The sequence below is a fragment of the Bos indicus genome, chromosome 23, assembly GCF_029378745.1.
Source record: "Bos indicus isolate NIAB-ARS_2022 breed Sahiwal x Tharparkar chromosome 23, NIAB-ARS_B.indTharparkar_mat_pri_1.0, whole genome shotgun sequence".
Lineage (NCBI taxonomy): Eukaryota > Metazoa > Chordata > Mammalia > Artiodactyla > Bovidae > Bos > Bos indicus.
Genome location: NC_091782.1, coordinates 17,849,571 through 17,867,181, shown reverse-complemented (window position 1 = coordinate 17,867,181; position 17,611 = coordinate 17,849,571). Strand labels below are relative to the sequence as shown.

The 17,611-nt window shown below is 39.7% G+C and overlaps 1 protein-coding gene across 4 annotated transcripts in view; it reads right to left on the bottom strand.

Moving 5' to 3' along the window:
• Positions 1–903: 903 nt before the first annotated feature.
• The window catches only part of UBR2 (ubiquitin protein ligase E3 component n-recognin 2), a 108,403-nt gene continuing 91,695 nt past the window's right edge, over positions 904–17,611 (bottom strand). For all 4 annotated transcript variants that reach the window (XM_070778000.1, XM_019985680.2, XM_019985681.2 and 1 more), the window contains 11 exons: positions 13,956–14,052; positions 13,634–13,701; positions 12,253–12,388; positions 11,627–11,720; positions 10,252–10,382; positions 9,117–9,225; positions 8,762–8,818; positions 8,088–8,165; positions 7,225–7,395; positions 5,192–5,293; positions 904–3,142 (listed from right to left, as the gene is read on the bottom strand). In XM_070778000.1, coding sequence (XP_070634101.1) covers positions 3,001–3,142; positions 5,192–5,293; positions 7,225–7,395; positions 8,088–8,165; positions 8,762–8,818; positions 9,117–9,225; positions 10,252–10,382; positions 11,627–11,720; positions 12,253–12,388; positions 13,634–13,701; positions 13,956–14,052 — 1,185 coding nt within the window. In that variant the 3' untranslated portion in view covers positions 904–3,000. The remainder of the gene's footprint in view (positions 3,143–5,191; positions 5,294–7,224; positions 7,396–8,087; positions 8,166–8,761; positions 8,819–9,116; positions 9,226–10,251; positions 10,383–11,626; positions 11,721–12,252; positions 12,389–13,633; positions 13,702–13,955; positions 14,053–17,611) is intronic.

Genomic DNA, 17,611 nt, shown 5'->3' with positions numbered 1-17,611 from the left:
TCAAAACGCTACGTGTGATATATTTATATAACATTCTGGAAGATGCAAGACAAAGGGACAGAAAAAATTACTGGTTGTTTGGGGTCATGATTGGGGAAGGTGTCCTAAAAGGGGCACAAGAGAACTTCTTAGGGTGATGCAATGGAACCAGACTGAGTGTGGTTTGTTAGAAAACATCTGTATGCATTTGTCAAAATGTATAAAATCATCCACTAGAAAGGGTGAATTTCACTATTTGGAGAATAAACTTCAATAAACCTGACTTAAAAAAAAAAAACAGAAGTAGGGACAAAGAAAGAAGGGAGCATGTCAGAGGGACTTAATGAGTCCTGGAACTTTCGATGTTAGATCAGGGAAGGGAGTCAGCTAGGAGCAGCATTAATGACCAGGAGACAGAGGAAACACAATGGAAACTGTTTTATTTGATGCTTTCCTTCTAAGAGGATTTTCAAGAGCACTCGTAGGCAATGACTTCCTTGCAAATGCAGCACGCAGCTTCCTTTGTATATGTGTCTGGGGACTGTGTAAGGAGGAGGACCTGGCGATCACTAGGTAAGAATAGGCAAGCAAGCAGAGTTTAAATCTGGAAACAACTTCCAGCTGGAAGAGGCTTTGAGGGCCCTGTTTTCCCAGTGATTTGAGGTCCAAGAGAGTTCAGAAAGGTCACAAGCTGTCATAGTCAATCAATATGAGACTTAATCAGCTGAAATGATGAGCAAGCTTTCTTCAGAAGGTCAAAATAGTTTGGCTAACAGCCATAATTACTGACACTAATAATATAAGCATCTTAAACTTCAAGCTAATACAGATGTCCCACTTTATTTGTAGCAAGGTGACATGGGGGGCAATTCCACTGCATTTTACGTGTGAAACAAAATAAAGGAAATGTAGGCAGACCCAAAGTAATGTCAACACCTAAAGCATTTATTTGGATATCTTTAAACTTTTTACATATGATACATCCCCAATTTTACAAGTTGTCCACAGATAATAAAGTTATAGCCAATTTATTAAACAGATATGATTTTTCCCTGATATGGAAAGCATGTTTATATAAACATTTCTACAATAAACATAATACATGCGGAACAAATCATAAGACTAAGATGATTCCTTAGTTGGGGAAGACAATTAGCTTAATGATACACACACCAGAAGATAAACGGGTGTGTGTTGCTACTTGATGTAAATTCATTTTCTCTCAGACTCCCTGACCTTCTCAGAAAACGGAATCCAGGGACACCCTCTGCTAACAGCAAGCTTATATGAAGTCAGTTTTAAAAGTTGAAGTATTGTTATGATTTAGTGAAGAAGTTTATAATCCTACTACAGAGGGAGAAAACTGGTTTTATTCGGAGTTTAAGCTTGGTTAACAACTGGAGAAAAGCCAAAAGAAGCTGGACTTAAAAGCTAAAGGAGTGGGGATGTGACCAAGGCCAAAATAAACATTAAAATCATGATGCCATCCACAGACCACACCACCAGAAAGGGAGAAAGGCCAGAAGAGGGGGATGAGTGCTGGGTTCTAACGTGGATTTTCTTCCTGTTGGGCAAGAAGCGCCTCCTCTCGGATGGGTGAGTCAGTCCCAGGCACGAAGGGTCCAGTTCATCCTTTCAGAGGAAGGGGTTCTTCATACACCACTCCGGTGAAGTAGCGAGTGTGGCTTCTGCACCCCCACTGCCTTTAGCTGAGCGTCTGGATTTCAGGCCTTCCTCCTGGGTGTACTGTGGAGGGTGCAAAGCTGAGCAGGATGCAACTTTCAGACGCAGTTCAAAGAAAACTGAGCGAAATGGCTATCTGCATTGGCTAAAGAAGCCCAAAAACCTCTTATTACTCATTCATCCCTTAGTCCCTCCTCAGAGAGACTCCGAACTGATTCCTCCACCAAACCTGCCATCACTCTCTGCGTACCCAAGCTCTTAGCACACATGATCACGGCAGAGTGGTGTGTGGCATGGCGTGGTTATAAACTATTTTACTAAGCGGCTATCATTCTAGGAAGGCACCTCTTAGTAAGAACAATAAGGTTAAAAAATAATAAAAAGCCTGGGCACACAGGCTGTCCCAGGAATGTCCTAAGTGAACTAGCAGGTAAACAGCAATTCATCTATTCCAGAAAATGCTGGAAGGGTGGGGGTGAGGGAATTTCAAAACACTGAATTCTCATTTTTTTTGCAAGTGCTTGATTCTAGATGAATACATTCTTTCAACTTAGTCTTAGAAATAACAGAATATATTATCTGAAAAATTAGGATACTCTTTTGAGTTTTCAAAAAGCCCTTTAAAACGAGTATTTTTTCCTCAAAGCCAAAAGCCTTGCAAAAAGAAAAAAAAAAAAAAAAAAAAAGAGGGGGGAATCCAACCTTGTACAGCCCGGAAAATCAGCTGGCACATAGAGACACCACCATCTCCCCTGTGGATTCCCACAGGCTCCTCCAGCAAGAGTGTCCCCCAACCCCCTCACAGCCAGTGGGGACAGGGAGTGCCACTTTCCAAATACACTGCTTTGCTTAGAGGTAGGGTCCCATCAGCTGTGGGTACACTGACCCAGCCTCAAGGTTGAGCGTCACTGAGTGGGACCAGGAAGTGTGACCCCCAAAAGACCAGAGACTTTGCTTCCTGCTGCTGTTGAATCCGCTTCCGGCCTGGAGTTCCCTGTGTTCAGTAATGTGACATGGCTCAGATGACGGGGGAACAGTCAAACGCAGTCAGATGCCCGCAAATGGGCTGAGTCCAGCCCAGGAAGAGAAGCTCCTTCCTGGATTCGAAAATTCAAGAAGTTATGTTTGAAGGACACAGCAAATGATGCAAGAAAATCTGCTGGCAGAAAATGATTTTCATTAGTTCCTGGAGCCAGAAGCTATAAAAATAAAAATTGGGGGAAAAAAAAAGCTTAAATAACTTATTTCCAAATTCAGAAGAAGCCATTTCCTATTTTCTTTCTTGAAAAGCCAGCTGGTTTACAAAAATCCAAGTTCATGTATTTGGTAGTGACGTAGCTATAGGTGTTGCCAGTCAATGCCAACCAATGTCTGGTTTGCTTCCTGTGCGTGTCCAATTTCCTCTGTGATACTGTGCTGGTGCCAGAGCTTCTGAATCTTCTTGAATCGCTCTCTGCACAAATGTAAAGGATTTCCCCGTCTAGAAAGAAGACACATGTCACTCAGGAGGTATTTGGTGGTGTATTCATCTATTCTACTCCAACCTTTCCTGGTTTAGGCAAAGTTAACAAGTTTATTGGTTTTAGATCCTCTGCAAAATGTCTCTTTGGCAGGCGTCTGTGGCTATTAATATGTTAGCTCTGACCGTTTGGCTAGGAGCAGCTGAAGGGGAGTAAGTGCAGAAAAGAAGAGGAAAACAAATAAACTACACTGATTCAGGCTGGGGTGAGGAACAGGAGGGTGGGGTTGAGCAGGAGGTGAACGTTGAGAGGCTAAAACTATGCATTCATTGTCCATTTTGTTGGTAAAATGTAAAACAGGGAGTAAGGGGGAGGATGAAAACATTACACAGGTAAAAATGTTCTTCCAAGTATGTCTTTTAGATCCAATGTTTAAGCAAAGCAGCTAAACATGAATAACTCTGGTTTCCAACTTAACCAGAGAATAGGAGTTGGTGAGCCTGAGGCCTTGGCTCCTGACTCAGAGCAGCAGTCCTCTCTCCATCCAGGGCTCCTCCTCTTAAGAGCCCACATTTCTTTTTCTTTCCTTTTTTTTCCTGTTTGGCTCATTTCTTTTTTCATTCATTCTTCCATTTATTCATCCAACAGTATTTATTTAGAACCTGTTATATGCTAGTTCACTGTCCCGGCCACATAAAACTAGCCCGGGAGACAGGCAGTAGGCAGGTAAACACAGGGACTCTGGGTCATAACGTGGGCTAAGAAAATGAAACTGGCCAATGTGACAAACCTCCTCAGAGGCCACGTTAGCCAGGGTGGTCAGGGAGGACTTCTCTGAGGAGGTGGCACCGGACTGAGGCCCGCAGGAGTCAGCCCTGTGCTTATGGTGGTATGGGAGGAAGGGGGATGGTAGGGGTGGCACAGAGTCATTAGAAATATACCAGGAACTCATCTGGAATATGCAAGGAATACCCAGAAGTCAGAAGAGACAGAAATAAAACTCTCAGTTACCAGTGGTCATGTAACAAATCACCCCAAAGTTAAGGGCTCTAAGGCATTTCTCAGAGCACCAGGTTGGACCACCAACTGGCAGCACAAGTGTGTCCCTGCAGTCAGTCAAGTGTCTGGGGAGCCCAACTACTTATCTTGCCTTGGTTTCCAGGCCTTCAACTTCTGCTCCCCAAGCCTGGGAAGCTACATCTAGGTTAAGATTTTTACCCCATTTTGGCAAAAATAAACGATCTGAAAATTCCTTAATAGTGCTCAAAGGAACTACTGTTCGTATACTGCTCTTGATGCAATAGGTGCTGCTGCTGCTGCTGCTGCGTCGCTTCAGTCGTGTCCGACTCTGTGCGACCCCATAGACAGCAGCCCACCAGGCTCCCCCGTCCCTGGGATTCTCCAGGCAAGAACACTGGAGTGGGTTGCCATTTCTTTCTCCAATGCATGAAAGTGAAAAGTGAAAGTGAAGTCGCTCGGTCGTGTCTGACTCTTCGCAACCCCATGGACGGCAGCCTACCAGAGTCCTCCATCCATGGGATTTTCCAGGCAAGAGTACTCAATAGGTGCTACCTGAGTAGAATACTGCCCCAGATACTGTTTATTGCTCTATATGTTCTAAGTCTTTGTCCCCCAGATTCTTATGTAGTAAGATAAGTGCTTCTCTCATCAGTTAAGATTTGCTCTTTTTTTGTCACCTGAAGAATACTGGGTCTCACACACAAAACTGCACAAGTCACACTGTGCTCCCCCCGCAGCGCTTAATGCCACAGGACCATTCAAACAGTTCTCTGGAGTGAGACATGGAAAAAAGTTGCACTCTGCCCCATTTTCTCCCCCTTATGTATCGTGATGGCCCTCATGACTTTCTGAGGGCTAGCAATGGGAATGGCGAACCGGACAGCAAGGGGAGCTTCCTTGAAAGAGTCCACAGACAACAGCCACTTGTGCTAGCGCCCCGGGCAGGTAGCAGGCAGGCCTCCAGACCACAGGGTTCATCAGGATCACCTCATGCTGAAGGTCCTGGAGGCCCAGAGCCAGCCAACGTAGTTCCCCAGGATGGGCCTTACCTGAGTCCCTGGTCAGTCTCCCCATAGTCATCAAGGTAAGGAGGAGAATAAAAACAGCCTTTGGTTTTGCCAGCTAAAAATAGTACTTGACATTCTCGTACTCTGTAGAGAGACCAATTTATATATTAGGAACCAAGATTTGGATTCAGTTACAAATGGACTGAAGTCCTAGAGAAATCAACAAAACCACCAGAAGTATGGGATTAACAAACTATTATACATAACATAGATGAACAATCAGGATTTACTGTACAGCACAGGGAATTATACCCAGTAACTTCTAATAACCTATAATGAAATATAATCTGCAAAAAAACAAAACAAAAAACCCCTATATCACTGTGATGTACCCTGAAACTACTGCAATATCCTAAGTCAATTATACATCAATAAATAAATGTACACAAACAAAACTGGTGCTGAGGCAAGCAGTATTTATAGTAGAGACACTTGACAGTCTCAGGTGGACAGTGAAGGCACTTAGCCATAGATATATGTGTGTATCCATTCTCTCCCCAACTCCCCTCTCAACACATGCCTAAGTATTAAAAATAACTAAAAGGGCTATATTGTTATCAATATAAGGATGAGGAGGGATATTTAGGATTAGATTTCAACAACTCATATAAAACTGGCATTGAAAAAGTTAAATATGAAAACGTTAACTTCTAAAAGTAGTTACTGATGTATCAACCACTATTATGAGAAAATTATTCATTAAAAAAATGGTACACAGACATTATAAATTATGTTGACCTAAACAAAAAGCAACCCCAACTCGACCAAAAGCATTCTGAAATATGCTGAACAAAGTAAACCGCTACTTTCGTATTTCTCCTAAGGGTTTTAAAAGAAAGCTTCCTGATTCTGTTGAGAGGTTTGCTTAACTTTTTCTGGTGTTAGTAATTCAGCTCAACTCAACATTTACTGAGAACCTGTAGTATATTGGGGGTACTAAGATGTGCCTAAAATCTATGTCCCAGAGGAGCTCAAACTCACGTCACTTCTTTCCTTCAGGCCCTGTGACAGCTTCCATCTCACTCAGAGATGTCAAGGGGCCATCCCAAGCCCATGACTCTCCCCACTGTACTTGCTACTCCAGTGGCAGTAGCCTCCATGCTGTTTTCTCTTGGCCATCCTGTATAGCTTGTGGGATCTTAGTTCCTGGACCGGGGATTGAACCCATGCCCTCGGCAGTGAAAGCTTGGAGTCCTAACCACTGGACTGCCAGGGAATTCCTTCTTTTCTTAAATAAATTTTACGGAGGTATTATTTTTTAAATAAAATGTATCCATTTTTAGAACACAGTTTGAAGAATTTTGTCCTTTCTGTTTCTTGAACATGGCAGGCACACCCCCAGCAATTCTGCACTTGCTGCTCACTGCACCCTAGGATGTTCTCCCCTCTTCTTTAGGTTTTTATTCAAGACACCTTCCCAGGGACCTTCTGTGGTTTCCTATCTATAATAAAATCCACCTTAGCTGCCATTTCATATTCCCCTCCCTGCCTTATTTTTTCTCTTCTGCATGGATCACTTTCTAAATTCTTATCTTCTATCTCCCTCACGAGAAAATGAACTCCATGAAAACAGAGATTTTTGTCCGTTGTGTTGACCGCTGCATTCTCAATGCCTCGTACAGTCACTAGTAAGCATCTGCCGTACACTGCTGAACACACACAACCACCTGCATCAGCCTGCGGTATGTGTGAATCCTGCCACTACCGCAAAAGAAGTAAGTGATTCTGACTGTGTCTGGGTAGAAAATCAAAGACAGTTAGCAGTTTCACATTAGAACGAGGTGCAAAGAAAGAAGAACAGAACTGTCATGGGGATGGAAATGACAATGGAAGAATCAGCACAGAGTTAGCATGAGCCAAATATGAGGTGTGGAGACAAGGCTCCCCGTTTTCCTCAAATGAATAAAAACAGTGGCCTCTAATCCTCTTCAATGTAGCAGTTTCTCGTGTCCATTCCTCAACAGGCCATCTATTGCGGCAGATCTAAAACTAGAAAGCTCTTTCCAGGGCCTTACCTCAGGAAGATGCCCACCCCAGAACCACAGGAATAGGTGTGAGCAGTGCATGCCCCCACGTCCTCCCCTTCCAACTCCGTCTGGCAGCAGTAGCTCTGGGAGCACAGCAGGGTTCCGCATACAAGGCACATAGTTGGGGCTCTGCTCTTATCACCACCTGATTTGGGGCACCTTCAGGGAATAAAAAAAGTACAAGTGAAGACTAAAGAGCTGATGGTGGTAAAACTGTCCTGGGAAAAAATTGTGCAATATCAAGTAGAGCTGAAGATCCATACAGACTACAGCCCAGGCAAATTCACTCTGGAATAGATAACATCTCACTCATATACACCAACATCAGGTACTGGAAACAATCAAGTGGAGAAAGGAGAAATAAAATTATCAATAGGAGGGAAAAATAGGTAAATGCTGCTACTCTCAGATAATGAAACGCTATACAACAGTGAAAAGTGATGAATTAAAAATTATGTATGTCAAATGTGTAAGTAAATCTTACAATCAATGCTAGTGAAAAAAGCCACAGGAAGAGGTACAATGTTATTTTAAAGCTTAAAATAATGATATATGCAAAATAATATATACTGCTTAGGAATATAACTATCTGTAGTTAATGTGTTACTTAAAGTGCAAATGGTTTAGATAAACTGTAATGAATCAAACTTGTTCCTCAGCATCCTGTTTCTCCTATTTTATTCTGTAAGATGGTGGGATCATTCTTTTATGAGTTAAATAGTGTAAAGTCCTTCTGATGTTACAATTTCTCTACCCAAACTGAAGAGAACAGCAAAATCTTTCACATTCTGTGTAGAGAACAAGTATTTACAGTGGCAGGAAACGCTCAATAAGCTAATATCAAAACTTACGAGAAATTAGATGCTTGATTAATGAGGCTGCTGTAATCCTCTGGAAGGTCTATTAATTTGTTAGATTCTCTTGGATAACTAGAAACAAAACAAAACAAAAACCACACAAAAACTCAGTTAATAGGAGGACATATTGTTTAACGATAACAAAGTAACTCTTGACTTAGTCAAATAAAGGAAAACTAGCTGCTACTACAGCAGCAAGAAGCTATAGCAAGAAATTTAAAATGCACTCTTATAACACCAGGCCTTAGGATTCACATTTTACTTAAAGAACTCAGCATAAAAATTATCAGGACAACAGACAGTACTATACACTTGTATCCTGCTTCCTCCCTACCTCCTGCCCGCAACCAAGAGGTTTGACAATCTTTAATCTACCTTATGGAGAAGGCAATGGCAACCCACTCCAGTACTCTTGCCTGGAAAATATCATGGGCAGAGGGGCTTGGTAGGCTGCAGTCCATGGGGTCGCTAAGAGTCGGACACAACTGAGCGACTTCACTTTCACTTTTCACTTTCATGCATTGGAGAAGGAAATGGCAACCCACTCCAGTGTTCTTGCCTGGAGAATCCCAAGGAAGGCAGAGCCTGGTGGGCTGCCGTCTATGGGGTTGCACAGAGTCGGACACGACTGAAGCGACTTAGCAGTGGCAGCAGCAGCAGCAACCTACCTTATAGCGTCTCTTTCACCTTCCAGGTATCTTTTAACTTCGATGTTATGACACCAACTTTAATGTAAATGGAGGAAAAAATAAAACATTTTTACTTTTGAAGGGCTAGAACTAAATGTACGAGGAAATAAACATCTCCACTACTATTCTCTGTCCAGGCAAATCTACTTATGCTATTCACTGGGCCTGGCAAAAATCTTGTCACAAAGGTAAACCCTTAACTAAGAAGGCCTAATGAATCACAAGGATTGAATTTTGCCAGGCTCACTATCTGAGAATTTGGTAAAATATGTGTTTCCAAATATATATATATATATTTATTGTAACATAAAGAAGAAAATTGTATCATCATTACCTTTCAATCAGTAATTTCATTATCTCCTTATTTTCTTGAAAAAGACAAAGAAGGTTGTTTGGCAGGGAAAGATAGTTACATAGATGTTCAAAATGGCTTGTTCCAGAAGCTGCAAATAGAGAAGGAAAGAGATACAGATATAACAATTAAGAGCAGATTCTATATTAGAGTAAGCAACAGCAGAGTTTAAAACAAACAAAAAAAAAGCACAAGACGGAAGAGTTCAATTTGGCCAGGTACATAACCTGGAAGTAAATAAGATGGCACAGGAAGGAATCCATAGAGTCAGGCGACTCCTTTACTAAACTGGCCACAATTTCTTGATGTTTCAGTATTACCATATGCAAAATGGGACACCTGTCCTGTGTGATACACTTTATGGGGTTATTTGTGAACATTAAATAACAAAAATAACATATGGGGAGCTCCAGAAAAGTATAGAGCAGTACAGAAATATAAGACAACTTTATCACTGAGAGATGGATTTAAACATTCACTTAATCATCACTGCAAATGATTAGGAAGTCTAAACCGTTCTCAATGGTGCCTGGACAACTAGATAGATGGAGACGCTATTCAACACACTGGTAGAGAGTGACAATACATGCAGGTACCCCATGCTCTGGGCCAGGCACTACGAGATACTCTAAGTCTACCTTTACACTACTTTCAAGAAATGAATTGAAGCAGAACACAGTGAACAACTGTGAAACAGCAAATTAACTCCTATATTAAAATGAGATATACGTGCAATTATGAGTATTTTGAACCTCAATGCCACATGTCTCGTGTAAAAACCAGTTGAATTTCAGTTTTCCCTTTTTAAAATCTGAAGAACCCATTTTATAAATAATATATACTTGAACATTTTAACATCCGACAGCAAAACTATATTTTTATACATGTAAAAAATCAGTACATTACTGAGATCCAAATAAAATCAGATACTTACATAAATATGCATTTAATTCTATAATTTTGTACATCACCACTCAACTAGCTACGATCTAAAGTTTAGTAAGTTTTAATTTTTGCAATGCATTTTAATTCTGAAATTGCTGGAGTGAAAGACAACACACATTTCCTACATTTTGAAATAAATTAGAAATTATCAAAAAAAGAAAAAAGAAATTACCTTGAATTTCAGGTGGGGAAGGAACTCCATTTAAGTAATGGAAAAACAAAGCAGAACACCTCAGAAAAGGCATGATTCCAGCTTTGACATTCCTCCACAGATGCCAACCAGATGGCATTTCTTTCAAGGCACTAAAAAAGAGAAAAATGATAAGTGGGAAACTTAATTTAAAAATGATTCATTCTAGTTACAGCACAGTGTGAAAACAGACAACTGCTATTTGGAAGTGATAGCAGATTGGTGTCAAAGGTGTGGGTAGCCCTGACTATTACAGGATATCAAGTATAACTGGTGATATACCTTCCACACTGTTATTAAAATTTATAAAAGTAATATAGCTACATAAAGAGAAAATCTGGAAAATAAAAACACTATCCATTATCCTGTAACTTTTATATTAGCGAGTATTCTTCTGGCAAACTACTTTCATACTAATCAGTCTAACACAGTTATAAGCGTAACATGAAATTTAAAATTAACATAAAAAACCCCCACATTTTTCAGAATACCATAAACCATAATTTTTATCAGAGTTTTAATACTCTGGGTAATACCTATCATAACCTACACTGAATTACTCCCCTGTAAGCAAACTCTTAGATTGCTTTAAACTCTAATATAAATAATATCAATGTCTACAGGTTTTTCTATATGTGGATTATTTTGTTAATATGGATTCTCAGAAATAGGATAATTTAGTTAAAGAACAAACAGTATGGTTCCTGAGATCTACTATTGGAAAGCCAAGTGAAACTGTTGTAATTAAATCACAACGGCCTCAATAACATATGAGTTCTGAGAACTTCTACCAGCCCTGGACATTATCTTAAAAATGTGTGGGAAGCACTGTATATTACCCTTCTTGCAGAGATTCCCAATCATGTTAGTATATTAAAGTTCGGGAGTCCTGCAGATCCCCCATCTTCTTTTTTAATATATCAACAGATAGCAATTTCCTTTATTTAACAAACAAATTCCATTTGCCCCCCCCTTTTTCTGACATGTACACATTGCGATAGTTCTCTATTTTTGGCTGTGCTGGGTCTTCCCTGCTGCACGTAGGCTCCCTCTGGTTGTGGTGAGTGGGGGCTACCCCCCAATTGTGGTGCATGGGCTTCTCGCTGCGGCGACTTCTCTTGTTGTGGAGCCCAGGCTCTAGGTGCGCAGGCTTCAGTCGTTGTGGCGCAGGGGCTTAGCTGCTCTACAGCCTGTGGAATCCTCCCAGACCAGGGATCGAACCTGTGTGCCCTGCATTGGCAGGCAGATTCCTATCCACTGAGCCACCATGGAAGCCCCAAATGAGTTCCTTTTTCATGCTATCGCCTCCTAATATTTGGGGAACTACCTATCATATAAAGAGAATGTATGACCTCACCTTCCTGTATACTGCTGAATCATTTTACACAAAGCAAGAACTGCTAGTTCTTCTTCTTTGCCAGCAGCATTTTCTTGATCCATGCCACTCTTTTCTGAAAGACAAGGCAATACTAGTACCCTGCATTTGCCTACTAAGTGGATTGCTGACCACATCATTTAAGCACTCAAATATATTCACCCAGTCACATGTAATATGAAAATGCTCCCACGAAACACACAGAACTTTCATCCCTCAGGCTGGAGCACAGTTTACTATCGTAACAAGGAACCTCTTAGGCAGAGGACGTGAATGTGCCCCAGGGTGCCGGGCAGCAAGTGGTGAGTAAAATCTGCTAAATATATAGTCTGTAGTACTCAAATATTACTAAACATGTGAAATAAAAAAATATAAGTAAAAACATTCACATCACTAAGGGATTTTTAACAGAAGGGAAATGGTTTCAAAAATTTTCACATGAGGATAAACAGATTTTTATTGTTTATTTCACTGTTTACTGTGACAAGTAGCCTTATTATAAATTTATGTATTATTCTCATCCAAGCACCTTTTCATTCAGTACTGTGTCTTTTTTAAGCTGAGAAAACTCAATTATTTTGTTTAAGAATCTGACAAAAAGGAGTTACCTGTACACGAGGTAAGTAAGATCTGAACGATGTGTGCCATGGTAACCAGATGGAAAATGTGAAGGTCCCCAGTGCCCAGGCTGATCCCTGAAAAGTCCTGACACTGCAGTGAAGGGAAGGCAAGGACCAAGCCCACCTGGACAGCAAACACAGGGTCAGACACAGCACCTTTCCTTTCACTGTGGAACACATTTGCACTTTCTTAATGCGATCCTTCTGTTAAGGATCTCAGTTCCTCCTCTTAAGAAATCTGTTGTTCTTAAAGGGTACATGTGTTAGAAATTCCACTAGGACTGACTAAAGACAATTATTTAGAACATTTTTATCTCATTTATCCAGTGATTCCCCTATTTACATTTATTGTTAATAATAACAGAAATAAAGCTTGAAATCTTTCTAGGTAGTAAGCAGCAGAAAAAGCATGAATTTTTGACCCACAAAGATCCAAGTATGAATCCCAGATTCTATTATGAGCCTTTTATATAATTCTTCTGAGTCTTAGTTTCCCTGCTGGTAAACTGGAGATAATATATGTGTTTTTAATACCTTAGGATTAAAAACCTTAGTAGTAAGGATGTAAAGACTAAATGAAGATGAATGTGAAAGCAGGCAGGTGCCCACTAAATGCTAGCTCCATTGTGAGTCTCCTGCTGCCTGTATGATGGTGTCAGTGGTGGTAGTTCTCAAAGGAGAAATGGGAACAATAACAATGGCTAATATTTACTAGGGACACATTGCTCTAAGAGCTCTGCATTGATTATCCCACTGAGTTTTGACACAATCATATCAGGTAGGTATTAACTAACTTAAAGGCATAGAATCTGATGCCCAAAAGTGATTAAGGGAGCAGCATTGGGGCTGCTGTGTGTGGTGGTATACTCAGTGTCCTGTGAAAGGGAGCCTGGTTGAGGTGGGGCTAAACTTCAGCCATGCACTGCTTGGCCAGTGCTGATCTAGCACCAGACTGCACTTGCTCAGAAGACAAGACTTGCCCTAAATCACACAAAGGGACTGTCTGTTACTAAGTAGTGGAACCAAAAGGCTGTATCTGCCCCAAACCACTATATGGGCTGGCAGTAGCCCTTACATTACCAGTGTTATTTTTACTTCTTTATTGTAAAAAGCATAGAGAGGTTACAGTACTGACCTCAGCCACAAGGCAAAAATGAAAGAGACTGGATTAGACACCCAGGTCAAGTCTCTCAACTAGATTTCTTAACCTTTTTTTTTTTTAAGTATCTTCAGAAAAGAATTATACTCAGAAGTAGTTAAAGAACAATAGATGATAATTCCTCTTGTCTGCCTCTACAGTACTCAAGTCTAAGATAAAGCTACAGAGTATGACAGAGAGAATTTCAAACACAAATGATAAAATACCCACCAATAAATGAAACATGTCGATATCTAATATGCATGGAAGGTCTCTGTGGTTGTCACCAGGCACCAATGCTGATATTTAAAGAAAAATACGAGATCATATTTTTATATCAATGTAAGTATTAAATTATTTTTAACATGCATATAACCTAACTTGAATTTATTTTTTGCAAGCTATAAATGAGTTCATAGCTAGAACTTGCATATAAGACAAACAGTATTACCAAAATATTTTTTCATAGTGGAGGAAAGTTTCATTACTAAAAACAAAATTACAGAAGATGAGAAATTACCCTAACACATATGGTACATCTATTAATACTCACATGCAAAAAGTTTACAAAAGTGTCCTTGCACCACTGAAAGTGACACCACTGTCCAATGTGCTCCAGCAAATCTTGTTAGTGACCTGAGACAGTCATCCTGAAATAGAGACTGACACAGTTAACAAAGAAGCCAGCATATGAAGTCGTTCTCTTCTAGGAATGCTCGTTCAAAGCATAGCTAATTGAAGTAAAGTTGGAAGCACAATGAAATCTCTAGATGGTATGGTACTGAATCTTTTTTTTTTTTTTTAGTTTAAATATTTGCTTGCAGTTTATTTTGGTTTTTCTAAATAGACATTCACATCTGTAAACAATAGGATGTTGGTTTCAGCCCCAAAACCCGATTCCTTACAAGTCTTTGTTCTCACACACTGGCTAGAACTGCCATTTGCTGCTGTTAGTCGCTAAGCCGTGTCCGGCCCTGTTGTACTCCATGGACCGTTGCACACTAGACTCCCCATGGGATTTCCCAAGCAAGGGTACCGGAGTGGGTTGCCATTTCCTTCTCCAGGTACTGAATCTTATGACACCTTTACCAACATGTCTCTAACGTGAAATGAATGGAATAGAAAATATCTAATTGTACGCTGAATAAAACAAAGTTATCTCCTATCACCATGCTGCTAGTTCTGTATGGAAAAGTTAACAAGGATACACGCATCAAGACAGACAGTAAACAACAGAGACTCTCAGGAATGTGAAGCAGTATTTCTTTGTATTTAGTCTAAAGAAATACACTAAAATATGGGAAATACTCCCAATACTGGGGAAACTTCATGGAAGATGGCTGTATAAAATCAGGGTGTCAGTAAACATCAAAACCTGTTATAGGGACTATGTAGCAACAATATATAGTTTTAAAGAAAACTTTAAAGTGAAAAATATAGTAGGAACAAAACTACATGTAAATATCTATTATAATAAAAGTATAAATATGGTAATGAAAAAAGACAAATGGGTGACTGACTTAAGTTTTCTTCCTACTTCTCTATTTTCTAAATTTTCTATAATGTTGTTTGGTTCAATAGATATTGAGGACCTACCATATGCTAGTTTTGGTTTTGAAGATCTTAAAATGAAAACTCAACCCTCCCAACTGCTTCTGTCAAGGAGCTCACAGCCTTGAGGGTGGGAAGGGAAAGAAAAGGGGGGTGGGGACAACTAAAGGAGGCAGGATCCCAGATGAGCAATATCCCATTCATGGCTCAGAAATTTCCCAGGGAAGACAAAGCTTGAAGAGCTTCTTAAAGAGGAGCTGTCTGCTTTGGCACTTGAGCAGAGGCAAAAGCCTGGAACTAGCATCTGGGGACCAGTAATGATTCTGCAATCCTGGACAATGGATGTGGAGACTGGCAGGAAGTGAGTGATAATGGAGAAATAACATTTAAGATGTATGATTGGGGTTACTTTTTGGAGAACCCCTCTGATGGTACATTAGGAGAAAGTGAGATTCAGGGTAGAGAATCTTATTATCATCATTATATAATTATAATATTAATAATAATTAAATTAATATTAACAACATTATATTATATAATTATAAATATAACAAAATTATAATTACAATTATAATATAAAATATATAATTATACATATATTAATATCGGTATATTATACTAATCTTATCATTATGATTATAATAATCTTATTATTATGGTTATGATCATAATAATCTTATTATTATGGTTATGATCATAATAATATAGGCATGAAAAGATACAGGGCTGAACCAGATAAACTGAATAGAAGAAATAGGACAAATTTCAGGAGAGGGAAATTCAAATTTGCAGGAGAGGAATTCAACAATCTCTGCTGATCAACCGGAGATGAACATCCAGACCAAATGGTGCATCCTAAAGCACCTCCAGGATTCTGGCCCGGTCACCTGGATGGACAGTGGTGGCATTAACTAGACACTGAATACAGGAAGCAAAATTAAGCTGGATTGTTCAATCTGAGGTGCCTTTAGGAGATCCAGGTGAGAAAAATAAAGCAGGCAATATGGTAACAGATCAGGCTTGGAGATACACAGGTGGGAATCATTTGGAAGTAACTCAAATCAGAGTCACAGGGCTGAGCAGGGAAGAATATCATGACTGAGTCATGGGCCAAACTCTGGGGGTTTAAAATAATATAGGACAAAGGAGGGAAAGCAGATGGAGAAGAAGCTGCCAGCAAGATAGGGAGAAAACCAGGAATGTCACAGAAATCAATAGGTTGGGGGAAAGATAAACCACCTTATGAAGGTCCCTTATCATCTGATATAGGAGACAAAGGTCAATGAAGATAAAAAGTGGAAGTCAAAAAAATAGAAGTTTGTCCCTAATGGCTATATACTATATACTTCAAAAAGTTAAATTTCTCTTAGAAATTTCTCATAGAAAAATAAACTTAGATAAAATATAAGCAAATCAAATATAATGTTATATAAAAAGGCTACTCTACATCAGTGGTTGCCAGCCTTTTTGGCACGAGGGGTAAGTTTTGTGGACAATTTTTCCACAGACAGGGGTGGCAGGGTGAGGGTGGGGATGGATGGTTCCAGTGGTAATGCAAGTGACGGCAAGCAGCAGATGAAGCCTCACTCGCTTGCCTGTATTCACCTCCTGCTCTGCTGCCCAGTTCCTGACAGGACCGGTACAGTTCGCAGCCGGAGGTTGGGGACCCCTTCTCTACATGACCAAGTTGGGATTATTTCAGGGATGCAAGGCTGACTGGTATAACAATCAATATAAACAGATTACACACAATCATATTAGCAGAGAAATAGGCTGCCAAAGAGGTAGTATGAAGTATATAGAATCTAGAAAATGGAAGAACTGCCTTAAAAACCAGATAAAAGAAACTCTATTCTATACATTTGTGACAGCCTTATCAGCATATTTATCAACTCTTTATTTACTACAGCAAAAAAGTGTCACAGTCAACACTGCTAGTCACATCCTACCCATCACATATCATAGCTAAGACTACAGTAACTGCTATTCTACTGATTTACTATAAGAATACAATTCAGGGCAGTTTTAATACCAGGGCGTACTCCTAAATATTCCAACTTAATAAGTCAAAGTGACCCAGGTGTCTGTATTTTTAAAAACTCCAAAGATCGCTCTTATATCAGTGGTTCTCAATCCTGGCCTTGGGCAAAGCTTTTAAAAAATATTAATGCCTGGGGCCCATCTTCAGACACTCTGATTTAACTGACCTGAGGTAGGGCCTAGGCATTTTTAAAAGCTCCTCAGGTGATGTTACATGAATAAAATTACATGCATTTTTACAACTGTAAGTTTGAACAGTATGTAGTAAATGAAGCTGATACTAGCTGCACAGTAAAAATGAGCAAGCTTTAGCTGAATATTCCTTCACTCTTCCAGGCATTAAATTACTCTGTTCTGACATTAATTTGTATTTATTTACACATTGCTTACAACAGGTAGTCAAATGTGGTAGAGGATATGTTCTGTTCAGTATTTCCAACTATAGAACTAAAAATTTAAGAACAAGCACTTTGTTTTTAGATTTTTCCCCCATCTTTTTACATGTTTAACCAAAAGAGATGAAGTCTATTTAAATGAAAAATCATGAAAAATTAAATTACAAACATTACTGCTTCAATATTGTTATAGAAAATGGGTTTTACTACAAAAGGAATAAAT